At 43.6% G+C, this 26,624-nt stretch overlaps 1 protein-coding gene across 4 annotated transcripts in view; it reads left to right on the forward strand.

Annotated features, from left to right (window-relative positions):
* The window catches only part of PROM1 (prominin 1), a 115,237-nt gene extending 88,613 nt beyond the window's left edge, over positions 1 to 26,624 (forward strand). For 3 of the 4 annotated variants that reach the window (XM_008017828.3, XM_008017834.3, XM_008017835.3), the window contains 13 exons: positions 1,744 to 1,828; positions 3,429 to 3,572; positions 4,510 to 4,581; positions 5,992 to 6,084; positions 7,795 to 7,848; positions 9,464 to 9,544; positions 9,673 to 9,741; positions 11,164 to 11,256; positions 14,345 to 14,460; positions 15,008 to 15,031; positions 15,451 to 15,519; positions 23,778 to 23,814; positions 25,487 to 26,624. In XM_008017828.3, the coding sequence (XP_008016019.3) occupies positions 1,744 to 1,828; positions 3,429 to 3,572; positions 4,510 to 4,581; positions 5,992 to 6,084; positions 7,795 to 7,848; positions 9,464 to 9,544; positions 9,673 to 9,741; positions 11,164 to 11,256; positions 14,345 to 14,460; positions 15,008 to 15,031; positions 15,451 to 15,519; positions 23,778 to 23,790 (913 nt within the window). In that variant the 3' untranslated portion in view covers positions 23,791 to 23,814; positions 25,487 to 26,624. The remainder of the gene's footprint in view (positions 1 to 1,743; positions 1,829 to 3,428; positions 3,573 to 4,509; positions 4,582 to 5,991; positions 6,085 to 7,794; positions 7,849 to 9,463; positions 9,545 to 9,672; positions 9,742 to 11,163; positions 11,257 to 14,344; positions 14,461 to 15,007; positions 15,032 to 15,450; positions 15,520 to 23,777; positions 23,815 to 25,486) is intronic. The other variant, XM_038008680.2, reaches the window with a different exon arrangement.

Here is a 26,624-nt window from a genome sequence, read left to right on the forward strand (position 1 = left end):
GGCAGTAGGCTGCTCTTTGGGAGCTTTTAAAAATCCCACTACCACTTTGGGGCTGAATACAAAATTAAAGGACAGAGAAAAGTCCTCGTTTCCATTATTCAGCCCACAGCAGTGAAAACTGAGTTTCCGGAGCCCTGAGACAACACTCAGAATGAACTTATAAGTGTTGCTTGTAGGCTTCGTCTTCTGAATCCTTCTTAAATAATCTTCTTCTTCTTCTCCTTCTCCTTCTCCTTCTCCTTCTTTTCTTCTTCTTCTTCTTCTCCTTCTCTTTCTTTTCTTCTTCTTCTTCTTCTTCTTCTTCTTCTTCTTCTTCTTCTTCTTCTTCTTCTTCTTCTTCTTCTTCTTCTTCTTCCTCCTCCTCCTCCTCCTCCTCCTCCTCCTCCTCTTCTCCTCCTCCTCCTCCTCCTCCTCCTCCTCCTTCTTCTCTTCTTCTTCCTCTTCCTCTTCTTCTTCTCTTCTCTTCTCTTCTCTTCTCTTCTCTTCTCTTCTCTTCTCTTCTCTCTCTCTCTCTCCTTCTAACTGGTCTCCTTGTTCTCATTCCATCCTCCAAACCTCCCAGCATGATGTGATGTGGCCCAACCACATGTGTCACTTCCTGCCTAAGTTTCTCCATTGCCCATGGCAGAGGCAGCTGATGAGTGTCTAGTGCCCATCCCCCATACTCAGGGTAGACATTGATAGTCAACTGAGGTCTCCTGCTTAGCCCAGGGAGCCTCAGGCTCCTTCTGGACTGTGTGCTCTAGGCATACATTAGCAATCCGTTGACTTTTCTCTACACAATTAAATCCATTCACCATCCCTAGGCTGAGAGGACAAAGCCAAGTGTTTCAGCCTGGCATGCTAGCTCCTTTTGTGATTCTGGCTCTTGCAGAGCCCTCCAATTTTACCTCTGGTCGTTCGTAATCAAGCTCTGAGTTTCAACAACACCAACCTGCTTGTTCTCTGGAGGGAAGGATCACACCTCCTAGGGATGTGGGAAAGTTGCTTCTTCTAGGCATCCCTCAGGCCTAGAAGGCCCTGGCTGCTGTGGCGAGGAAGGGATGCCGCATTCCTGGATGCCATTATTTTTGTGGCAGGAATACACATCCAATGAGACCTACCCTTCTTAGCTCAGTCAAGTCTAAAAAAGTCAAATTTTCCTATTTTAGAGATAAGATTGAGGCATGGCGAGGTGAGGCCATTTCACCCAGGGGGCTGAGTTAGGTTACAGCAAACTGTGCTGACCATCGAGATGTCTGCGTCTCCTCCCTATCTCTGTCCTCACCATGAGGATAGATATCTAAGCATATATTTAGTCAGTGCAGCTCGGCCCTGGAAATACAGAGTAGAAATGTTCTTGGCAGGAGCTTGATAGAATAATTTAATGAAGTTCCTAATCTACTCTGCAGTGTATCTCTTTCTAGCAAGTATTGTTTTTCTTTTTAATGAGAATTTATTTCTTCCCAATCTGTAAACTTGTGGTCCACAGCAGAACTAAAGCATGTAGGAGACAGATGGAAAGATAGATTTATCAATCCTATTGCATCTCTTCCAAGAACAGGATGGTTAGTCAAACAAGGCAAGAAGTCAGAGGTGGTGGGTACTGAGGGATTTGTGTGGCCACTTGGGACACCCAGCCCCACTTCTGTGTTCACAGATTAAACAAAGAGAAACAGTGAGCCTTTCTCCTCCTCTTCAGCGGTGGACATAGGTAGCTGCAACAGCTTTTCTAGGTCCTAATTTCTCTGTTCATTCCCACAGTGACTGCAAAAAGAATAGAGGCACTTACGGCACTCTTCACCTGGAGAACAGCTTCGACATCAGTGACTATCTCAGCATCAATGAGGTAATTAGAAGTCGTCATGGAATCGACATAACACATTCCTTCACCAAATCCGGTTGTCTTTCTTTCTTTTCTGGAAATTGAGATGAAATTTGCATAAGATCAAATTAACTATTTCAAAGTGACGTTTGGTATATTTACATGACTGCGTAACCTTCACCTCTATTTGGTTCCAAAACGTTTTCTCACTGCCCGACCAGTTGTCTTTCTTGTGGTTTGAATTTTTCTAGTGTATCATGCAAGAGCCTCTAGAGCAGCCTCACTATGGACACTTCACAGGGAAAGATGTCATTTTGCTGACTATAGACGTTTTTGTGGGAACAATCCCTGTTTGTTCCTCAGGAAGGCTCTCGCTCCAAGACCAGCCTCCCTTTTTGCCAGTCCCTGAAACTGGGCACTCAGTGTGGAGAAGCATGTTCCACACCATCCTCCTTCCTTATGAGTCACATGGTGGCCCCAGGACTCCAGAGTGAACTAAAGCAAAGGATGGAAGCCAACAGACCCTCCTCTTTTCTTTTACCAGAGCCCACACTCCAGTCTTGAGTCTTGAGACTTGGAGGAAGGGCCATTCCAGAGCACAATGGCCTGAAGAAAGAGCAAGAGTTTCATTTGCCCAGGCCTAGGGTGCCGTTAGCCTAGACCAGCCCCACTCCCTATACCTGGAGGCCTCTTCTGACTTTCTGCCAGAAAGAATCTGGAGCATGCTCTCTCTTTTGGGTTTCCCGAATGAGAGCAGAAACAAAGGGATCCCAAGAGAAAAGGCTATTCCCAAGCCCCCACAGCTTGCCTACTGCTGCTAAAGTTACCATGAGGCCATGATGGCTTGATGGTTTTCAAATGTGAAAAGCTGTATTTGAAAGCTGTATATGAAAAGTTTATGATCTTCCCTAAATAGTCCATATATATATATATACACATTAAACATACATAATTTTGTAACCAAACCCTAAATAGATGCCCATCATGCTGTGGGTCACTTCTCTGTGTGCTATGGTGGGTAGCAGTTGGAGAGGTTGCCTGGGACATGCAGGCACTCGATGCTGCTGGAAACTGCTGACTATCAGTACAACCCTGAATCAACGACCACGTTTCCATAATCTTTGCCCAAGTAACTAAACACTGTTCCCCAAATGATATGTCCCATTTCTTCCTACTCCCAGCTCTTGTATGTGCTGGTCCCTTCCCTGGAACGCCAGCCTACCCTGTCCCTTTCAGCTTCTCTGTTTGTCAAAGCTAGGGGCTTAGAAGCCATGGGACCCATAAAGAAAGAGATGGGAAAGGAACAGGACGGGAAGTACCAGGAAGAGATGCCAGTCAAGTGCTTGCACATTCTTTTGTCCTTTCTGGTTTGATTGCTCTTTATTTATTTATTTATTTTTAATTTTATGTTTAAAATTTTTTTAACATAGAGGCAAGGTCTCTTTATGTTGCCCAAGCTGGTTTTGAACTCTTGAACTCAAGCGATCCTCCCACCTCAGCCTCCCAAAGTGCTAGGATTACAGGCATGAGCTACCACATCCAGCTCTTATTGTTCTTTTAAAGCATTTGATTTGTGACATTCTTGGAGAATAAGGGACTGATTTGTAACTTCCTTTTTTTGCAGCATACTGCAAGCATAAGCAGTGAATTGGAAAGTCTGAAGGTAAATCTCAATATCTTTCTGTTGGGTGCAGCAGGAAGAAAAAACCTTCAGGATTTTGCTGCTTGTGGAATAGACAGAATGAATTATGACACCTACTTGGCTCAGGTATGACGCATGTGTTCATGCTTGATCCTTTAGGGGAAATTAGAGTGTCACATGTGTATTTCTATTTTGCTTTTGATTTTTTATTAAGATGAGATTCACATAAGACTAACCATTTTAAAGTGAGCAATTCAGTGGCATTTAGTACATTCACAGTGTTGCACAACTACTGCTTCTATGTAGTTCCAAAACATTTTCATCACCCTAAAGCAAACCCCAAAGCAGTGGCCCCCATTTGCTCCTCCCCAAACCCTGGCAACCACCCATCTGTGGTCTCTCTCTCTCTCTTTTTTTTTTTTTTTGAGATGGAGTCTCGCTCTGTCACCAGGCTAGAGTGCAGTGGCACAGTCTCGGCTTATTGCAACCTCCACCTCCTGGGCTCACGTGATTCTCCTGCCTCAGCTTCCCGAGTAGCTGGGACTACAGGCACATGCCACCACACGCAGCTAATTTTTTTTGTATTTTTAGTAGAGATGGGGTTTCACCATGTTGGCCAGGATGGTCTCGATCCCTTGACCTCGCGATCTGCCCATCTTGGCCTCCCAAAGTGCTGGGATTACAGGAGTGAGCCTCCGCGCCCGGCCCATCTGTGGTCTCTTTAGATGGATTTACCTAGTCTGGGTATTGAAAAAAGAAAGATTATATAACACACAACCTTTTGTGTCTGACTTCTTTCACTGAGCACGTTTTTGCAGTTCATCCATATTATAACATTATCAGTACTTCATTCCTTTTCATAGTTGAATAATATGATTGAATAAAAATACGGCTTTATATGTATAAATAAGAATGCAAATGTTGCCACCTGTTTAAGAGTGTCTAACCTCACGTAATTACTTTATGGTTATGAATCCATGTTTAATCTCTTGCCTACTAGATGTTGTGTTAAGGCTTAAAGATCCCATATCCATAAGACAATTTTTGTTCACTTCTATTGTAGACTGGTAAATCCCCCGCAGGAGTGAATCTTTTATCATTTGCATATGATCTGGAGGCAAAAGCAAATAGTTTGGTGAGTTCCAATCGTCTGGTTAAATACTGTAGTAGTTGTAGATGTCAAACGTCAGTGCCGTTTTTAGGGAAGCTGCTGAAGAGGTTCCTCACGCTGTGAGTAATCCCTTGTTCATAAACACCTCTCTTGTGCGTGTCATTGCGTTTCCGTCCGCAGCCATGGCCATGTGGCTCAAACCTCTCTGAGCCTTGAATGTTGCCAGGATGGTGTCGGGTTGAGGCAGGGCGGGTGAAGCCTGCTTTATTGAGGTAGCGGCAGTGTGACAGCTCAGAGACTGCTCTTCTGGAGCAGGGCGACCCCACAGGCAGTGTGCAGAAAGTAGCAGCCTAGGGACAGTTTTGTAGTCTTATTTATAACCACTTTCAGTGGAATGCTAATTAAGCGGCAGGTTGTTCAGAGATAGCTAGAAAATGAGTGGTAACTTCACAGTGTTGCCATGGCAATGGTTAACTGTCAATGAGCTGGCGGGCATGCCTTATGGTGATGGACAGGGAGAGGTGCTTTGGGCTCCTCTTCCTGGTTTCCACCAGTCTTCAATCTGGTCCGAAGTCCCACCTGCCTTCTATCTCAAGATGACTGCAGCCTTCCACCCTCTGCTTTGAGTGTGGGCACCCTCATTACTTTAGCTCTGGATCTGTTTCCACCCCGTTAGCCCCTCCACTTCTAAGCACACCTGCCCATGCACACAGGTTGTTCTCCTGCAGTGTAGGGAATAGTACCTGGGGCTGTGGGAGGAAGATTTCATGTGTTGCTTTGAATTACCAATAGTAAGTGATGAGGGAAGAGAGAGGTACCACCCCAGCCCCATAAGCTTCCCCTTTCAACTCCTCTGCTGGTTGGCGACTACTTGGCCTTAACTGGTCCCATCCAAGAAGCAGCACACCATGGTGATGAGGAACCTGGGCTTTTGAGGAAGACCTGGGTCTAAGTCTTGACTCAGGATAGGAGCTTAGGCAAGTTACTTCTCCCTTCTGCCTTAGTTTCCTCATCTGTAAAATAGGGTAATGGTATCTACCTTATAGAATTGTTATTCATTAATAAATTAAACACTCATTGAGTGTGGGTTAAATAAAAATTTCTCCATGGAGCCTTGGTTTTCTCACTTGTAAAATGAGAAGCTGAGAGTGGCTGTATCATGGTGAGGTGGAGAGAACACAGCCTCTGGCACTCAGGGAGGGCTCCTGGGTGTGGGTTATTGCTGAGAGTCCATGGTTCTGTGCTTTGAAGGAGGGTGTCTTGGCCCTGTCCCTCACACCAGCCCCCATGTCCACTCACAGCCATCATTGCACAAGGAGGGCTGTGTGCTTATGTCATGGCTGCCCTCCTGGCTGCCCAGGGCCCCTGAGGATAGCGAGAGTGCTTTGAGTCTGGAAAGATGGTATTGATCTTTGTTTTTTATTCTTTTTGTAGCCCCCAGGAAATTTGAGGAACTCCCTGAAAAGAGATGCACAAACTATTAAAACGATTCACCAGCAACGAGTCCTTCCTATAGAACAATCACTGGTAACAGTCAACAACATATTGTATTTCACTGTGACCTGAGCAGAATCTACTGCAGCGAGTTGGCTTTCATTTAGCCTCATGGCACATGCTCATCTCTCGTAGGTCCCAGCTGACTGACCTCAGCCCCAGAAGCTGAGCTGGGCTTTAGACAAAATAATTGCACCTCCCTCTTCTGCTTTTTCCCTTCGGTTTTTCATTTGAGCGCGAACAGTTAGATAAAATCTGTGGCTGTCTCCTCTACCTTGCTCTAGTTTCCATTGCTGTGAGCAGGCCCTCCTATGCCCTGCATTTAGCTACAGTGCTGTGGACTCACTCGATTCTTTTTCTCCAAGCTTTGTCTAGAAATATGTGAAGGTGAGGTTAAGTGCTTCTCTCTGTAGATCCACTTAGCCCTGTCTCCTGCCTTGATGGGCGTTGCTTCCTTTCTCCTCTCTTCCATCCTTTCCCTTTGCTTCTCACTACCTTGTGACTTTTTTTCTTAATGCAATAAAGGCAGTTTCTAGCAAAGAAAGAACGTGGACTTTGGAGTCAGACAGACCTGGTTTTAAATCCTGCTTGTGGCTCTCCAAACTATTGTAGCTTCTCAGTTTCCTCATCTAAAAATGTTGGGATCAATAACTGCCTTGCTTTTACCTTTTCATGGAGATGAAGGACCTGACCTCAGAGGATCTCAGTAAAGAGGAGGAATTATTATATTATGCTTGTATATGGGCCATATTTGTAGCCAGCAAGGAGAGAAGTGTGTGGAAACTGGGTTACTGAATCAGCTTGCTCAGGTTTGGCCAAGCAAGTAAATCCACTCCACTCCAACATCCGAACATCCGAACATCCCAACACCAAACTTTCCAGGACTAGTTTCTAGTACCCTTTTTTTTCTCTCTTGATTTCCTAATTTATTAGACTATTCACAAAGTCCTTTCACTGAATTTTCTTAATTTGTGTCCAGTGCTCTTTACAATTTTCTGTGCACTTGTTTATGCCTAACACAAATTTGTTAACATTTTAAGCTGGCTTTGCGTTTGGTTTTTTTTAATGCTTTTTTTCCAAGTACACAGGACCCTTTGGCCTTCTCAGAGCTAGGGCAACCTGTCCACAAATAGGCAAAGTGCTTCATACATGTGACCTATGATCTAAACCAGGGGTTGGCAAGCTAGGTACCCTGCCAACTACAGCCTGCAGGCTAAATTCAGCCTACCACCAGTTTTTGTAAATAAAGTTTTATTGGAATATGGCCACACCCACTCATTTGCAAACTCTCTGTGGCTGCTTTTGACTAGAAGGACAAAGTTGAGTAGTTGGGAGTATGGCAGATAAAACCTAAAGTGTTTACTCTGGCCTTTTACAGATAAAGTTTGTCAACCTCCAGTCTAAACCATTCAGGTTAACCACTCTTGTGGGGCAGGCTCTATTTTAAATAATGCCTTCCACTTTGATCAAACCTAATTCAAAGGGATTTCTTGGATGCCTCACATGTGATTGGCTGTTCTTCACAGCTTTAGGATATGTATCCATTTTTTTTCTTTAGGTTTTCTTACACCAGAGGCATAGAAGGTACACATTGTTAATTGTGCTGGTTATTTTTTCTAGAATGAAACCATTACAGTGTAAAGACAGATTTGATGGCTGTCTTGTGGGAAGGGAGGACACAAGGTATGTGATCTTGCTGTTTCATGTCATAATTTTGGAAATATTATCTATGTTTTTCGCCAGAGCACTCTATACCAAAGTGTCAAGATACTTCAACGCACAGGCAATGGATTGTTGGTAAGGGTTTACTTTGTTTTCCATCATGGGGTTTTGTTATAAAACACCACACAAAGAATGCTAGAAATGTGATTTTTGTAGGTACTTTAAGTTTAAAAAAAAAAAAAGCCTCGGTTATCTACCTATTTTAAATACCAAATTGGGTTTTCTTACTATTTCCTTTCTGCAAGTACTTCTATAAGTGCAGACATCATCTTAGCAGACTATTAGGTACGTAGGTGAAATCTATGTTTTGATGTGTAGGATGCAAGCTTAGAAGGTACATTGGTCACTTTCACGGAGATAATGGTGCCTAACACACAAGCCCAAACCTCAGTGCCTTCTAAGTATAAATGTTCATTTTCCCTGCTGGTTTGACAACAGGCTTCCCTACACATCTTCCCATTGAGAGACCTGGCCTGAAGGAGCAGCTCCTGTCTGGGGCACCTCGTGTCCTCCTAGTGGAATTCAGGGGATAAGAGGAGGCACAGGTTGTCCTTTAAGCCACTGCTCAGAATGGGCACCCTGCCCCTTCACCAGCATTCCATTGGCCAAAGCAAGCCACATGGTCACATCGTCATCTGGCTGGGGAAGTACACTCCATGCTCTGGGAAGTTATCCAAGGAGCGTATCAATAATCCTGAACAGCTAATGCAATCTACCACAGGGGCCATGTGCAGGCTGCAAGCATTCCCGCAGCAGACACTGAGCTGCAAGGCTGTGTTGTATTCATCTTGTATCCACAGCACCAATGGGCAACTCAGAAGATAGTTTTTCATTGAACGGAATAGCCTGTCCATGAGAGGTTTTGAGCATCAGCCTCCATGATAAAACTAAATGTTCCCTCCTTCCACTTTTCTCAATGAGGCCAACATTGTGGCTCAGCTCCTCTGAAGATGTTTACATTTACTCTGCTCTGGGACCCTCCCTATGCCTCTGATCACAGTTGCCATTTCATGAGTGTGTGTCTCATGCCAGGGGAGCCTGGAAACACACCGGTGACTACGTGCAGGTGCTTTGCTACCTGTATGCAAAGCATAGGGCGAGGGTGTGCAGTGGTACAAGGCCTTTCATGAGGGATCCAGCCAAGGGGGTTAGTAGGGGGCAGAAACTGGCCGTTGACTCACTCACCAGGCTCTGTGCCCTGAGGTCCCTGGGCAGAAAAGGCCCCTTTTCCAATTTGCACCAAGCTGCCATGTGGGTTGGCAGAGGACTCGTCTTTGCTTGTGTTGTGGTGCAAAGCCTATGGGCTTTGCAGTGGGGAAAAAAAAAAGTTTGGTGCAAATCCCAGCATTGTCGTATGCTTCCCCAGCATGGTGACCTTGAAGAAGCTGAGTTGCCTCATCTGCAAAGGGAGCCTAGCAAACAGTACCTTCCTTCCTGCCTTCTTGTGAGTTTCCAGCAAGGCCATTCCTATCAAGGACTAGCCCAGTGTCTGGCCTAGAGTAAATGCTCCCTCTCAGCTCATCTCCTTCCCTGCCCTCAGGGGGCTGGGCGGGTTCTGTCTTCCTCTTAACTAGGAGGTCCAGGTCATGGTGTTGTGGAGCTGAGTTACAGTACTTGAATCAATACGCAAATCATCTAATTAAATCTTTGTATGACTTGATACCCTGCTAACTGTGGCTGTGTGTTTCAGGAGAGAGTAAATAGGATTCTAGCTTCTCTGGATTTTGCTCAGAACTTCATCACAAACAATATTTCCTCTGTTATTATTGAGGTGAGTCTTCTTTTTTAAAGTAAGCATGTCCGTAAGTGGGCACATGAATGTTACAGATTAAATATTTATAATGTTTAAGTATGCTGTCATCATTTTAATGCTTCTACTCATCTTTTGTTTCTTTCCAGGAAACTAAGAAGTATAGGAAAACAATAACAGGATATTTTGAACATTATCTGCAGTGGATCGAGTTCTCTGTAAGTAGTTTATCTTTTGTGACTATTAAGGGGGGTCATGTTTTAGGATAGTCATTTTCTAGGGTAAAATCTGGAAGAAATAAAATTAAATTTCCCGTAATTTGGTAGGAGGTAAGTGAAAGGATATTGACATGCAGGACCAAGACTTCTGGGGCTGCCCACCAGGTGAGAGGACAGCCACCTCCTGGTCCCCTTTGCTCACCTTTGCCATATGCAATTCTTCCATTTACTTCCCACCCCCTTTTTCAGGTAACAAAGGGGCCAGGTAACAAATTTGAACTAAAACACTACGCTGGGCACAAGAACTTTTTAATTCTCTCAAGAGTCCTGTAGGTTGGGTCACTCTTCCAAAACAAATGGGGAAACTGGAAACCAAGGCTCAGAGAGACTAAGGATCTTGCTTTAAAATATGTACAATTGTCCCTCAGTATCCATGGGTGATTTGTTCCAGGGCCCCCTGCAGATACCAAACTCCTTGGGTGCTCAAGTTCCTTATATAAAAGATACAGTTATTTGCACATAACCTATGCACATCCTCCTGTATGCTTTAAATCTCTCTAGATTACTTATAATACCTCATACGATGTACATGCTATGTAAATAATTGGTATACTGCATTGGTTCAGGAATAATGATTTAAAAAGTCTGTACATGTTCAGTAAAGATGCAACTCTCCTTTTTTTTCTGAATATGTTTTAATCTATGATTGGTCGAATCCATGGATGCACAATTCCGGGATATGGAGGGCCAACCGTAACTGTATGTGCAGAACTCATCCATGTACATCAGCCATCAGTTCCATGTTTTAGAGCAGCGGTCCCCAACCTTTTTGGCACCAGGGACTGGTTTAGTGGAAGACAGTTTTATCCACAGACTGGGGGCAGTGGTAGTTTCGGGATGATTCAAGGGCATTACATTTATTGTGCACTTTATTTCTATTATTAATACATTGTAATATATAATGAAATAAGTATGCAACTCACCATAATGTGGAATCAGTGGGAGCCCTGAGCTTGTTTTCCTGCAACTAGATGGTCCTATGTGGGAGTGATGGGAGACAATGACAGATCATCAGGCATTAGATTCTCATAAGGAGCACAATCTAGATCCCTCGCATGTGCAGTTCCACAATAAGGTTCATGCTCCTATGAAAAACTAATGCTGCTACATTAGAGGTGGAATATAGGTGAAGCTTTGCTTGCTCACCCGCCGCTCACTTCCTGCTGTGGAGCCCGGTTCCTAACAGGCCATGGACTGGTACTACTAGCTGGTATCAGTCTGTGGTCCAGGGGTTGGGGACCCCTGTCTTGGAGGACATGGAGATCCTTTTTGTGACACCAAGTCAAAAGTAAACGGCACGTCTCATTCCTGTGAATTTTTGTGGATGCGGCTCAAAGTTTGCCTGTGTTTCCACCCCCCTAGATCAGTGAGAAAGTGGCATCCTGCAAACCTGTGGCCACCGCTCTAGATACTGCTGTTGATGTCTTTCTGTGTAGCTACATTATCGACCCCCTGGTAAGATTTCATCTTTCAAAAGAAGACGCAATGAATCCATCATCTTTGGTTGTTTTTCTGGATTGTGATATACACTTTAATAATGTTTTCTGCTTGAGGGAATCCAAAACCTAAAATGCAACATTTTGATCAATGTATTAATATGCTAATAGACTAGAAAAGTCAAAATTCTGGGCGGTTATCTTTTTTCCTTACCAGGATTATATTTACCAGTCAGGAAACCTGCAGGGAGAAAACTCCTATTAGTTCAGAATAATCAGAAAGACAGTCACGGGTGTGCAGATTTCTAATCTTCAAAAGAATACTCAGTACAACTACATATACAACCCCAAAGTTGCACCAAACTTCATTTGTCATTAAAAAGCCTTGGAAATGTGACTATTGGGATGGCAAGTTCCAGTTAATCAGGCTTAATCCTCAGCTCTGTTCCCTCCTCAATAGACGCTGACTCTCTGTGAGCGGATCCTCTCCCTCTGCTGAAAGCACCTCAGTGGCTTCCTGTTGCTATCTAAAGATCAGGATCTTTCATAGGTCATCACACTAGGCTCTGCATGGCTGGGCCTCCCCATTCCAGATCTCACTGTGTGCTCTCTGCCTGCCTGCCTTTCTTTCTGTGCTCCAGACACACTCATCTGCTTTCACTTTGTCAAATACATCTCAGTTTCCCCACCTTAGGGCCCGTGCACATGCCGTTTCTTCTGCCTGGACTGGAGATGGGCACACACCACCCTTCTCTTTCTCTCTCCTCTTCCCCTTTCCACCTACCCACTCCCCACTGTAAGACCTAACTTCTCTAGGTCTGGTAACACAATGGTGGAGAACATGAAGTCTGAATGAAAATTCCACCTCTATATTTTCAGAACTTTGTGACTTTGAAAAATTACTGAAATTTTCTGAGTTCCTCGCCTACATGGGGCTGTTTTGATGGTTCGGTGAGAGGTCACATGTAAAGCCCTTCACACTGTTGGAACATCAACGTTCAATGAATATTCACTACTATTGTAGTTCAGTCTTCAGGTCTTAGCTCAAACATGTCTTTTTTCCAGGAAGACTTTTCAGATTCCCCAAACTAGGTTGGGTTCTGTTTTCCTCATTCCTGTAGAACTCTATGCTTTTCCTTTAGAGTTGTTATTGCTGTTTCAATTACATGTTTATATGTTTCTTTGATTAAGACCTGTCCCTCCAGCACACTCTAGACTCTCCACTCCATGAGTCACCAGCGCATTCAAGGCTGTGTCCCTGTTCTCTGGCATAATACCTGGCACAGAGTATCACTGATGCGTTGTCAGGTAGCATCAGTTGTTGTCTCTGTCACAGTTCATCCCTATTGCCCTGTCTGTCCATCTCCCTCATTCACTTGTCCATCTGTCTGCTGGAGGGACTTTCATGCCTGAGTGAAAAGGATTCTGCCACCGACCCAACCATGCAGACCCTGAGCCCTGCTTCCTGGATGCTTCCTTCCTATAGGAACTACTCTTTTTTGTCCTGTGCTTGGTGGCCCTTGCTGTCAGCTTTGGCTGAAGCCTTCATTAGGGGAGTCCAACCTGCTTGATTCTGAATTGACCTCTCTTTATGTCCAGCCTCCACCACCCACCCCATTCAGTTGAACCACGTAGGCACCAGATGCCTCTCCACAGATCCAGGGACAGAGGGGAGGCCTAGAGGCTGCTCAGGAAGATCATAGGCTGAAGCTGTATAGCAGAGGGTTTACATCATAAGGAAGAGCTCTGGGCATCCATTTAGTCAATCAGATAGACTGTGGACTAGCTCACATGTTTATTTTGTATCTCAGTTGTCCTCAAAAGGATTGAGGCAGCTTCCAGAAAAAAGGATAGGGTCGTTATAAAGTTATAAAGCTTCTCAAGACAAGGTTGAAAACAGAAATCTAACAGACCGTAGACAGAAGGGAAGACAAATTGACTAGAAGTTAAGAGCCAAGAGGTGCCACCTCTGTAATTCTGAACTCAGCCAGGAGCAAAGCAGAAATGCAGGGTCAAGCTGTGAGGGTGAAGCAGGTGTTATTTCCAAGTGGCATTTGGCCTCATGGTGGGCTGGGGAGAGTCATTCTAGTGTTACTGACAGCATTATCTTAAGGCAGGGATATCGTCAGACTTGAACTTATATAGGAACTTGGCAGGTTGCAGATTTACATAGCAGGCCAAGTGTAGGATGCTAGCCAGAGTGGCATTTAGCTCATGACATCTATGCATGGGTCCTGATTGTTTGTCCATAAGGTTAAATCATTTGGAATATCACCTTGCAGATGTGAGTGATGTGGACTGTGTCACCACTGAGGACAAATGTCCCCTTGAAGGAAGAACCACTTCCAGACTATTGCTTTGTGGGAACAAGGGTTCAATGTTAAGAGATGGAACTTGGCCGGGCGCGGTGGCTCAAGCCTGTAATCCCAGCACTTTGGGAGGCCGAGACGGGCGGATCACGAGGTCAGGAGATCGAGACCATCCTGGCTAACACAGTGAAACCCCGTCTCTACTAAAAAATACAAAAAACTAGCTGGGCGCGGTGGCAGGCGCCTGTAGTCCCAGCTACTCGGGAGGCTGAGGCAGGAGAATGGCGTAAACCCGGGAGGCAGAGCTTGCAGTGAGCCGAGATCGCGCCACTGCCCTCCAACCTGGGTGACAGAGTGAGACTCCAGCTCAAAAAAATAAATAAATATATAAATAAATAAGTAACAAACAACTCATAAGAAGGATTGAAACTCAAACCTGCTGGCCATCCATGCTCTGATTACTGGACAGTCGGGCAACAAAGAGAGTCTGTTGGGGGTGGTTAGAAGTTGGGTTGGAGTGGCCTAGATTCGCATCCTCGCTTTGCCACTTGCTGCTACTGCTCCTCCTTTGTAAAATAAACATAATATTAGGATCTACTCAAGGTTTTTAGAAAGATGAAATGAATCCTAACAACGTGAGTAACATTTCACATAGTGCTTGGTCCACATGACATTAAAGAACAAAATGACAGCTCATTTTTTAAAATTCTAAAAAAAAAAAAAAAAAATCCCCTGAGCAACTGTTTTTCCCATTTCCCATCTTCAAACATTCAATTCTCCTGATTTTTTTTTTCCTAGAATTTGTTTTGGTTTGGCATAGGAAAAGCTACTGTATTTTTACTTCCGGCTCTGATTTTTGCGGTAAAACTGGCTAAGTACTATCGTCGAATGGATTCGGAGGACGTGTACGATGAGTAAGTATGTGGTCTTCCACAGACATGGGGGTCATTTCCTGGGTGGCGCTGTCTTCAATGAGTTGCTAAAGATGAGTTCTGATAAGATTAAACTTGATTTCTTTTTATTTTTTTCTTCCTTTTTTTTTTTTTTTTTTTAGTAGTAGTAGTTGGGTCACTTCTATTCAGGTGAATTTTTTTTTTTTTTTTCTTGGTACTGATTTTTCTATACTTGTTTTAACAGCTTTTTTCCTCTTGCTTAATCTTCTCAGCTTCCCTAACCGGCCTTTTTATTTCTTGTTTGCAGTTCCTCTCTCTCGGGGACCTGGCATTTCACTTTATGATAACTGTTTTTACACTTTCCATTTTGGCTCTGTAGTCTGCCCCTCATTCTGTGTCTGGTGAATGTGTATGCCTCATTTTTCACTTCGCCCATCTTTCAATGTGGGTCTCTCCTGAATTTGCACTGTCAGTATCTGTGTTAGAGTAAATATCTGGGGGATGTAGTTGCTGAGCTTTCATAATAATTTAAAAAATTAATTTTATCTCCCTTTTTTGTATTTTATAGTGTTGAAACTATACCCATGAAAAAGTAAGCCTTTTTTAAAAAAACTATATTCCTAGATGGGATGGGGGAGGTTTATATTATTATGTAATGGACCTTAAACATTAAGTTATTGGCATCTTAAAATTATGTAGAAACAGCAGATCTGTCCAGGCAAAAATAAATTGCAATGCCTCTTCAAAAGAGGGCTGGCACAGGGAAGGTGCTCAAGAAATACTTCATGAATTAATGAAAATTTTATATGCTAAGTTTATTAATCTATAAAGTAGTCATTTGGTCTTTGAAATTTAAAGGGAGCAAAATGTAAACTACTCATTTGTCTTGTTTTTAGATTTAACAAATTGTTACATACTTTTCGTGACCATTACATTGTCTTTGTAATCCATGATGTAAATACTTCATCTGAGAGATAACATGGTGTTTTGGTGTATTTATTTTTGTTACAGTATGGAAAATGGTAATAATGGTTATCATAAAGATCATTTATATGGTATTCACAATCCTGTTATGACAAGGTAAAGCAAAGTCTGGAAGTGCATGCCTGTTCTGTGATAAACCATCTCCTCTCCTATACATCAGCACTGAATTTTCTGCATGCTGTTGATGCCTTCACTTCTCTGTTTGTGATACTTTATCAATGCTAGTCTCCAATCATGCTCTACATAGTGTTCTATGATGCCATAAGTTTAAATGTTCAGTAGATTTCTAAACAACGGAATTATTCAGCAACTAAAATTTGGTGTCATCTTAAAATGCTATGTATGGTTGTAGATCATTACAGATTAAATGCATGCATACCTTGCATTTAGAATTTCTCTGCACCAAATAAACTGAGTAGTTACAGTTTTCAAAGCTCCTTCCTTCCTTCCTTCCTTCCTTCCTTCCTTCCTTCCTTCCTTCCTTCCTTCCTTCCTTCCTTCCTTCCTTCCATCCTTCCTTCCTTCCTTCCTTCCTTTTTTCCCTTCCTTCCAATAAATTAACTGTAACCAACCAGAAAAAGAACCCCAATTCTTCCTTCAAAATCTTTATGAATTTACGTTCTCTAGAATTAAGGAGCTTCTCTGGTTCTGGATATGTTATATATCAGGTAACTCTGAGCTTTGCTTGCCAGAGGTCAATTGTCTTCTGAGTCTCTACTAAGAATTCAGACCCACACGTCAGCCAGGGACCTATCTGCTCAGAAGAGGTGGAGCCATAGTGTGCAGGGCAGCAGGGCCGCAGTGGGCTGTCCTCTTCAGTGGGCGTGGTCCTTCCCACGCCCATGCAGCTGGCCCTCTAGTGCTCCCCTGAGCCCTGCTCCGCACAGTGATGTCTCAGATGCAAAAGCGTGAGTCTAACGTTGGTGCATGGGGGGGATCCACCTTAGAAGGCTCACGCTCCACATGGGAGGTGTCCAGTTAAAAGTGCCCACATTCAGGGAAGCCCACAGCTTTGGCTTCACACCAGGTATTTATATTTAGAGCCTCCCAGGCCAGAAGCTGCTCATCACTCAGGCACATCCTTATCTTAAGCAATATTACCTAATAACAGTTGATGCTCCACCTTGGTCAGATTTCAAGGTGAACAGAACCAGAAAGTCATAAAATTTTTCCTTTCAGAAGGATAGCTGGCTTCCTGGACTTAAAACTTTGAACATTGTAAAAAGTTCAGAACTTTTCATTATAATTTTCCATTTAGGGGAAGAGAAGTTATCTGAGTGCATTCCAGCTGCTATAACGAAATGCCTTAAACTAGGTAGCTTATAAACACCAGGGTTTATTTCTCACAGTTCTGGAGGCAGGGAATACAAGATGAAGGTGCCATCAGATTCGGTGTCCAGTGAAGGACCACTTTCTCATAGGTGGCGTCGTCTTGCCAAATCCTCACATGGCGGAAAGGGCAAGCTGGCTCCTTGGGGTCTCTTTTCTAAAGGCGTTAATGAGAAACTAACGAGGGCTCTGCCTTCATGACCTAAAGCATCACTGTGATTACGATTTCAATGTATGAATTTTAGGAGTGCACATTCAGCTGAGAGCAGAAATGGTGATAATAACAAAAATAAAGTTCTTGGTCAGGCACCGTGGCTCACGCCTGTAATCCCAGCACATTGGGAGGCCGAGGCGGGTGGATCACGAGGTCAGGAGATCGAGACCATCCTGGCTAATGCGGTGAAACTTTGTCTCCACTAAAAACACAAAAAAGTAGCCAGATGTGGTGGCACACGCCTGTAGTCCCTGCTACTCGGGAGGCTGAGGCAGGAGAATCGCTTGAACCTGGGAGGCAGAGGTTGCAGTGAGCCGAGATCGTGCCACTGCATTCCAGCCTAGGTGACAGAGGGAGACTCCGTCTCTAAATAAATACAGTTCTGAAATGGCAAATTGACTTCATCTCATCTGATATTTCCAGTATGCAAGGCTTGGTGGCTAGAGTGCTGTATTGTGACAGAGTTGAAGATAGAGTTAAGTATCAATTAACCAGGTGTGCTCTGGGGATAGTAGACAGCACGGCTGTCTACATAATGTCGTGGCCTTCCTTTTCGTGGTGTAGCATGCTTGGAGGGTATCTTACATGTATGGACTGAGATTTTCAAGATCAGAGGACAGTTGTTCTCAATTACCTCTGTTGCCCTAACATCGGATCTTCTAGGACTCTTCTGAATTTGTAGAATTGCTTCCTGGTGCTTGCCTGTTGGTTGTGAAGGCACTGAAAGTACTCTCTGTTTTAAGAAGAGTCATCCAGGCTGCATGGAAGATGCTAGAGAGAGAGACGCAAGCCTGGGTGGAGGTTGCCACAGGCAGATTTTCTGGAAGCAGTGCTGAAATGGAGTTTGGAGTGCAGGATGTTTATGAGGATCCATGGTTGTGAAAGAAAGGGGGAGAAGTTGAGGTTGGCCTGCCAAAGCCTTGGCCCGGCTGGTCAGGAGCTCTGGATCAAGCATGGCCTGTAGGGAGTTGCCCACATTGGGCTCAGCTAAGCCTTTGCAACCCCATCTTCCCCCAGAGCGGTAGGCTCTGACAACTGGAGGTTCTCTGCTGGCCATGCTGCCCCCAGCTGGAGGCAAGTCATTCTTAAAACGGAATCTAGAAGGCACAACTCCATGGCTCCCTGAGAGGCAGATGCACGGGTAGGCCTGGAAGAGTGTGCTGCATCCAATCCTCCCACAATTGAAAGGGAGGTGTCAGTGTGCAAGTTGACAAGACAGCCTTTGAGATGCCAGGGTCCTCTCCACACACCAGTACTGCCACAGACCTTTGTCACTAAGGCATGATCATCACAGCCAACCAGACTCTGGCTAATTCCCAGCTTCAGATCTGAGTGCTGGAAATAGGCAGGCGTCAGCTGTCTTCTGTCTTATGCCACCACGTGAGCCCTTTCCTACAAAGGAGGGTAGATTTCCAGTTCTAGCATCAATAAGAGAATAACTGAGCACCTATTTAGTATCACAGATGTCCTGTGTATAGCGTCAAAGACTTAATTGTCTAGGCTCAAGAAGCTTGTTGTGGCTCTCCTTATTTACTAGTTTTTACCCACATTGCTGGAACAGCATAAGATTTGCTAACTCTTGGATTTAACTTGCTGCACAAGAAAAAAAGACATGATAATGATGGAAAATTGGAAAATGTTAGAAAACAGCCCTAGTCGGTGTTGAGAAATGCCACTCTTCTCACTTGCTAATGAACATTTCATCTTGGGCTGTTAGCGTTGAAATTCAAACTAGATTAAATGCCTTTGTTCTGTTAAATACATAAATGAAGCTTTAGGATGATTCTGTGGTCATTCTTACTACAACAGACATTGGAAGGACTTGTCCTTGTGAAGGGCCTAGCACTTCACACATCTGTGAAGCCTGGGACTAGGGATATACTAATGTTGGGTGACCTTCCTTAACGGTCCACAGTACATTTGAATTTTTTTCTACTTTCTATATTCTGTGTTCTACAGTAGAGCTCTAAAGGCAGGTTGAAGTGTTTTGTTTCAATAAGAGAAAAATCCCAAAGACTGACACTGTATGTGAGTTTCGCCGAAGCACCTTTCATGGTAACAATTAAATTGAGACTTATTTTCCTTCCTGCACACCCACCTCCAGTGGGAACCCTGGCAAGTCTCCTGGATGTTCGGCCCGTCTGCAGGCAGTCAGTGAAGAATCATAGTTTTGATTTGGTTTATTTGCAGAAGGTTAGGGAATGACAGCCCAGAAGCTCTAGGGACATTGGGACACCTTTCTTTTCCACCCAGACCCTCCTAGAGGTCCCAGGGGTCTGAGTTGGAGTGGATCCTTGCTCTGCCTCCATGTGTCATTATGGAATAAGAGCTTTGAGACTGGGTGCCGTGGCTCACGGCTGTAATCCCAGCATTTTGGGAAGCCAAGGCCGGCAAATCACAAGGTCAGGAGTTCAAGACCACGCTGGTCACCATGGTGAAACCCCATCTCTACTAAAAATACAAAAAATTAGCCAGGCATAGTGGCAGGCACCTGTAATCCCAGCTACTCGGGAGGCTGAGGCAAGAGAATCACTTGAACCCAGGAGGCAGAGGTTTCAGTGAGCTGAGAGTGCACCACTGCACTCCATCCCAGGCAACAGAGTGAGACTCTGTCTCAATAAATAAATAAATAAAAATAAGAGCCTTGTTCGCATAGGGTTGTGAGGGTTCAGTGAGGTAACCAGGCAAAATATTCACCCTTTGACCACTGTGAGCCCTTATTTAAGGGTTTGCGGTTCACTATAAAAACTGTAATCTTTTCTTATTACCCTGGCATTTCCGATGGAGGGAACCCAAAGGTGATTCAGAAGATAACTAAGTGTGGCTCTAATCTGTTAGCTGAGCCAGCTCCACTTAGTCTCCATCGATGACACCAACTGGGCTCTGGATATTAGCAGACACCTCGTGATACCGTCTATACAAATGAACCCGAATTGATGCCTCCTTCACATGGCTTGAGACTGTGATTTTCCGCCAGTGTTTATCGCCAACAGTTTTCAGGTGTTGCCTGCATTTCAGGACAAAGCTAGGTTTAAGAGGCAAATGATCAGTGTACAGAGAAGGTGCTTGGCTATTTTAGAAAAGCCTTCTGGCTGGGCGTGGTGGCTCACGCTTTTAATCCCAGCACTTTGGGAGGCTGAGGAGGGAGGATCACTTGAGCCCAGGAGTTCAAAACCAGCCTGGGCAACATAGCAAGACCCTGTCTCTATAAATGAAAAAAAAAAAAATTCTTTTTAATGTAAGAATGAAAGAAAAGCCTTCTGCAAACTAGGACGTTAGTACTTACCAAGTGTGGAGCAGTTTGATAACTAATATTGCTTCATGGAGTGTTTCCCAGAAAAATTCTCTTAAGTAAGAACCATGAAGTGGGGTGCTTCTGAGTGGCAAACTCAGTTTCTTGGACTAGTTTTTTTTGTTCCCCTTTTCTTTTATCTTTGTTATTTCTTAAACACTCACACACATGTATACACACACATACCGTAATTAGTCCCTTATACATACAGTCTGTGGTTATTTGCTTTTGATTGAAGGAAAAGTTAATAGACTTTCATATAAACCTACGTAAGCCTGGATTTTCTTTCCAACGATGCTTCTGTCTGCCACACAAAGTCTCCAGAGCAAGTAGAGGCATTTTCATTTCAGGAAATAATGAGTGACTCATTTCCAAACCTTCCTGGCCTTTCGTGGATCACTAGAGGTCACTCAGATTGTGATCTTTCTCCTGCTAGGGAGTTCTTTAGAGAGACAGAGAAAAGAAAGAAAGAGAGAGAGAGAGTGTGTGTGTGTGTGTGTGTGTGTGTGTGTGTAAACTTACTCTTTCTAGCTCTGACTTCAGAGGTCAAGAGAGAAAGTTGCTCCATGTGAGGCCACAAAGGCTTGAGAACAACCAAACACCAGTGTTGGTCCAGCAGCCCCAGGAACCGGGCAGGATGGCCACCCTGCCTCATCCTGCATAGTCCTCACATTGGCCCTTTATGGCTATCATCACCTCCCTGTTGTCTGCCTTTTGCAGATAGACTCAGGGACGTGTAGGCCGTGCCCAGGTCTCCACAGCTAGCCAGGGCCAAGCTAAGATTTGAGCTATTTCTGCTATTCTCCCAAAGGCAGGTGGGCAAAGAAAAATTCCCAAAACAGATGGAAAGACCACAGAATAATTTGATTATTTTTCCCAGTCTTCACTCTGAAGACTACCAAACTGGCAGAAAGAGGAACAAATAAGAGGCAAATGTTGCTAGAAACTCTAGTTTATCTGAAAAGGAGAGAAATCTGATTTTAATATGAAATTACCCTTTTTAATGTTAGTAAACGATGTTGAGGAAAAAAATACCATGGGGGCCCAACAAAATATGTCTGTGAACCACCTTCTTGCTAGTTCTGCTGCAGATGGTGTTCATTGTGAGTGCAGTTGTAGATTCTTTGTTGTTGTTGTTGTTTGAGACACAGTTTCACTCTGTCACACAGGCTGGAATGCAGTGGTGTGATCTCGGCTCACTGCAACCTCCGCCTCCTGGGTTCAAGCGATTCTTGTGCTTCAACCTCCTGAGTAGCTGGGATTATAGGCACACACTACCATGCTCAGCTAATTTTTCTGTTGTTAGTAGAGATGGAGTTTCGCTCTGTTGGCCAGGCTGGTCTTGAACTCCTGACCTCAAGTGATCTACCCCAAAGTGCTAGATTATAGGCATGAGCCACCGTGCTTGGCCAGATTCTTAGATGGAAGTAGGAGGGGTTCGCATGGCTGCACCTCTAAGGCCTGGAGGAGGAAGCAGGTGGATCCCAGGGAATGCTACATGAACGGCAGCTGACCCTCACCTGGGTAGGTTCTGGCTGCATAGGTCTTGGGTGCTTGGAACCCCTTCCCTTGTGTGATGTTTTAGGTTCTTCAGGGACCAGGACCTTCCTTTGTCTGTGAAGGAGATAGTGCATCAGTGACAAACAGATTCCACCTCCTGGGCCAACTTCTCTCTGTTGATCAGGTTGCCCAGAGCCCTGTGTTGATTGAAATCTGGAGGTTTAATCCAGACTGACTCAAAAGTGCTGTCATCAGTGTGTGATGTCCACTCTGGGGACAGGAGAGTCTCAGTTGTCACGCATTGGCCTTCTTTATTTTATTACTTTGTTGTGTTGGGCACCCAGGAAGTTATCATTCAGAGCCCAAATCCTAATGGAAGAAAAGTCTTCCTAAAGGAAGAAATCCTGAAGAAAAGTATCTTCCAGTTATGGTCTCATATAGGGCCCTTTGTTTCTCTTACATCAGGATCTTCCAGGATTAGTTTTAGTTACTTGCTATAGTTTCATTGTCCCCTCCAAAAATCATGTTGAGATTTAATTGCCATTGTGACTATATTAACAGGCGAGACCTTGGACGGGTGGATAGGTCATGAGAGCTCTGCCTTCATAAATGGATTAATGCCATTATCATGGGAGTGGGCTCCTGATAAAAGGAGGAAGGTCGACCCCATTCTTGGTCTGTCTCTTGCACTCATTTGCCCTTCCACCATGGGATGATGCAGCATGAAAGCCCTCACCAGATGCCAGCACCAAGCTCTTGGACTTCGTGGCCTTCAGAACTATAAAAAGCATTATTTTTTTTTCTTTGTAAGTTACCCAGTCTCTGATATTCTGTTATAGCAGCAGAAAACAGACTAAGACACTGCCTAAATTCGTTTGTTTCACTCATTTCCTGCTTCTGAGGTCTCCAGAGTTCCATCTCTTCCAGGATAGGATGGATATACTGTCTGGAGGAGAGGCACTGCTGGGCAAGAGGAGAAGAACCAGTGATCCTGTTAGTGTGCCCAGTATCCCTCTGCTCAGTAAGGCAAATGTAGATATTCTTTAGAAATGATTGCCAGAGCCTACAGTCCTTCATAATGTTCAGCTCCAGGTCCTGGTAAGGTGGACAGTAACAAGAGATTGAGCCAGCCCCTGCTTGCACCCTTTTCCAGGGGCCCTTTGAGCCCTTTCAATAAAGAGTTTGTTTCTTTACCGAAAGCATAAAGAGTAGTGCAAGAAGAGGCACACAGAACCAAGCATGTGCACTTTCTCAAGTGAAACACTTTAGAAGGAATGTCTTGCCTGGCAGGTGCCCTGATGTCCTCTGTGCACATCCTCCCCCAACCTCATGTGTCTGATGCAGCACTGGAGTGAGGCAAGGTGGATCCTGCAGGTTCGAGGGGGTTGTGATCCACCCAAAGTCACAGTTGGGGAGGGTGGTGCCCGAGTTGAAACTGCAGACCTTCCAGATGGAGTTCACTAGCCTCCCCCTGGCGTATACCTTTTGATTGTCAAGGCCATTATCCCGGAGTCACTTTAGAGGACACTAGGGCTACTGTTGATGGTTCACCCAGAGAACCACTTAGAGGCCATATGCACTGCCTGATCTTACACCCAGGAATTTGTAGTTGTAATAAGGTCCCTGCAGAACTTCCACTGTCTTCTGTCCTAGAAGCAGACTTTAAAAAGACTCCTGCGGTAGACTGGTGTGTACTGCGGTGTTGCTGCCGGTCTAACGTCTTCAACATGTATTCTTAGTGACTCTTAACACTTTTAACCTTAGATTGTGAATATTCACAATTCTACCTGTCATAGTCTGTTTATCCTCTTTATCTTCTAGTCTCTCTTTAAAAGCAATACAAACAGAAGCTAGAGTAACCAATGTTTTGTTGGACACATTCTTCTTGATAAACTTTATGAGGTGTGGTTTATATTCATCTGTACCTTTAGTAACAGGCCTGCTTCTTAGCACAGAGGTGATGAAACCACCCACAGCTTTCCTGGGGGTATTATATTTCTTTGTTTTTTTGTTTTTTAGCCCATCACATTGATAGCTGATGTTGACATTGCTTGAGGTAAGTTTGATGCTTTCGTTGAAGAGAATCTATAGGACTATAGTTTTTAGTTTTTAGAACATCAAAACATAGCTATTCCTAATACATTAAGTGGGAAATCTAGGTCAGTATATTACACATGATAATTTTATATATCCAGTCCACCCTCTGTACCTGCAGGTTCCACATCTACAGATTCAAGCTGCGGATTAAAAATACTGTAAAACATGTTTTTTAAATAACAGTACAAAAATAAAAATAATAAAAGCAATACAGTATAACAACTACTTACATAACACTTACATTGTATTAGGTATTATGAGTAATCTAGAGATGATACACAGTATGTTGGAGGATGTGTGTAGGGGTCCTGGAACAAATCCCACATGGATCCTGAGGGATGACTGCATATATAGATACGATACAATGACCCTCTCTGTATATACATACATTGCTATATAAATGTGTGTGTATTTATATATGTATATATACACACACACAGTAAGTATGTGTGTATATTTTAAAAAATAAGTTTTTTTTTTTTAAGTAAAAAAATAAAGGCTGGCACGGTGGCTCACACCTGTAATCCCAGCACTATGGGAGGCCGAAGCGGGTAGATCGCTTGAGGTCAGGAGTTGGAAACCAGCCTGGCCAACATGGTGAAACCCTGTTTCTACTTAAAAAAGTTAGCCGGGTGTGGTGGCAGGCCCCTGTAATCCCGCCTGTAATCTCAGCTACTCAGAAGGCTGAGGCAGGAGAATCGCTTGAACCTGGGAGGCAGAGGTTGCAGTGAGCCGAGATCGCACCACTGCACTCCAGTCTGGGCAACAGAGTGAGACTCCATCTCAAAAAAAAAAAACAAAAAAAAAAAAAGTTTTTTTTAGAGTAAAAAATAAGCCAGGCATGGTGGTGCCTGACTGTAGTCCCAGCTACTGGGGTGGGAGGTGGTGGTAGAAGGATTGCTTGAGCCCAGGAGTTCAAAGATGCAGTGAACCATGATTATACCTGTGAAGAGCCAACACACTCATGCACTCCAACTTGGAAAATGTAGTGAGACCCTATCTCTAAAAAAACAAACGAACAAACAAAAATCTAGAAATCTGTGTACCAACCACATACTTTGAGCATTATAGACGTAAAAATTTTTCTGGCTGGGCGTGGTGGCTCATGCCTGTAATCCCAGCACTTTGAGAAGCTGAGGTGGGCAGATCACTTGGGGTTAGGAGTTCGAGACCAGCCTGGCCAACATGACGAAACCCTATCTCTACTAAAAAATATAAAAATTAGTCTGGCATGGTGGCAGGTGCCTGTAGTCCCAGCTACTTGGGAGGCTGAGGCAGGAGGATCACTTGAATCTGGGAGGCAGAGGTTGCAGTGAGCCAAGATTGCACCATTGCACTCCAGCCTGGGCGACAGAGTGAGACTCCCTCTCAATAATAATAATAATAATAATAATAATAATAATAATAATAATAAAATAAATAAACAAACAAAAACCACAAAGTTTTTTTCTATATTGCTATATTTTAACAAATTGTTTTGCAACAAACATATTGTTGTGCCTCTTGAACGAGTTTATATTTTCCTTAGTTCTTAGGCTCCTGGTGGGGACCATTTTAGGATTCTGCATTCTTGGTTTTCTCTTTATTAATTCAAAAGCAATTTCTAAAATTGTGTTTAACTTTCATTTCAGCATCAGGATACTCAAAGTGGAAAGGATCACAGATTTTTGGTAGTTTCTGGGTCTACAAGGACTTTCCAAATCCAGGAGGAACGCCAGTGGCAACGTAGTGACTCAGGCGGGCACCAAGGAAACGGCGTCATTAGTCTCTGGGTAGTGCTTTAAGAATGAACACAGTCATGTTTATAGTCCATGGTCCATCACTATTCAAGGATGACTCCCTCCCTGTCTATTTTTGTTTTTTACTTTTTTACACTGAGTTTCTATTTAGACACTACAACATATGGGGTGTTTGTTCCCATTGGATGCATTTCTGTCAAAACTCTTATCAAATGTGATGGCTAGGTTCTAACATATTGCCATGTGTGGAGTGTGCTAAACACACACCAGTTTACAGGAAAGATGCATTTTGTGTATAGTAAATGGTGTATATACCTTTTGTTACCACAGAGTTTTTTAAACAAATGAGTATTATAGGACTTTCTTCTAAGTGAGCTGAATAAGTCACCATTGACTTCTTGGTGCTGTTGAAAATAATCCATTTTCACTAAAAGTGTGCGAAACCTACAGCATATCCTTCGCACAAAGATTTTTATCTATTATACTTTATCAAAGATTGGTCATGTTCCATTTGGAAATGGCATACAAAAGCAATCCTAGAGAAACCTGCATAACTCCATCTGGCAAATTCAAAAGAGAGAGAGATCTTGAGAGAAAGAAGTGCTGTTCCTTCAAAAGCGGAGTTGTTGTAACAGATGCCAATTACAGTGTACAGTTTAACAGAGTTTTCTGTTGCATTAGAATAAACATGACTTGGAGTGCAGCTAATACAAATATCATCAGACTAGTATCAAGGGTTCTAAAATGAAATATGAGAAGATCCTGTCACAATTCTTAGATTTGGTGTCCAGCATGGATGAAACCTTGGAGTTTGGTCCCTAAATGTACATGAAAGCACAAGGTAAATATCTATTTGCTTTAGGATTTTCATGTTGGATCTGTCATTATCCAAAGTGATGAGCAATGAAAAACTGGTCGGACAAAATTTAACATTGACATAATGAAATTCCAGATGTAGGCTTTCCCCCAGGTCTTTTCATGTGCAGATTGCAGTTCTGATTCGTTTCAATTAAAAGGAACTTGGAAAACA

This window comes from Chlorocebus sabaeus, chromosome 27 (assembly GCF_047675955.1).
Source record: "Chlorocebus sabaeus isolate Y175 chromosome 27, mChlSab1.0.hap1, whole genome shotgun sequence".
NCBI lineage: Eukaryota > Metazoa > Chordata > Mammalia > Primates > Cercopithecidae > Chlorocebus > Chlorocebus sabaeus.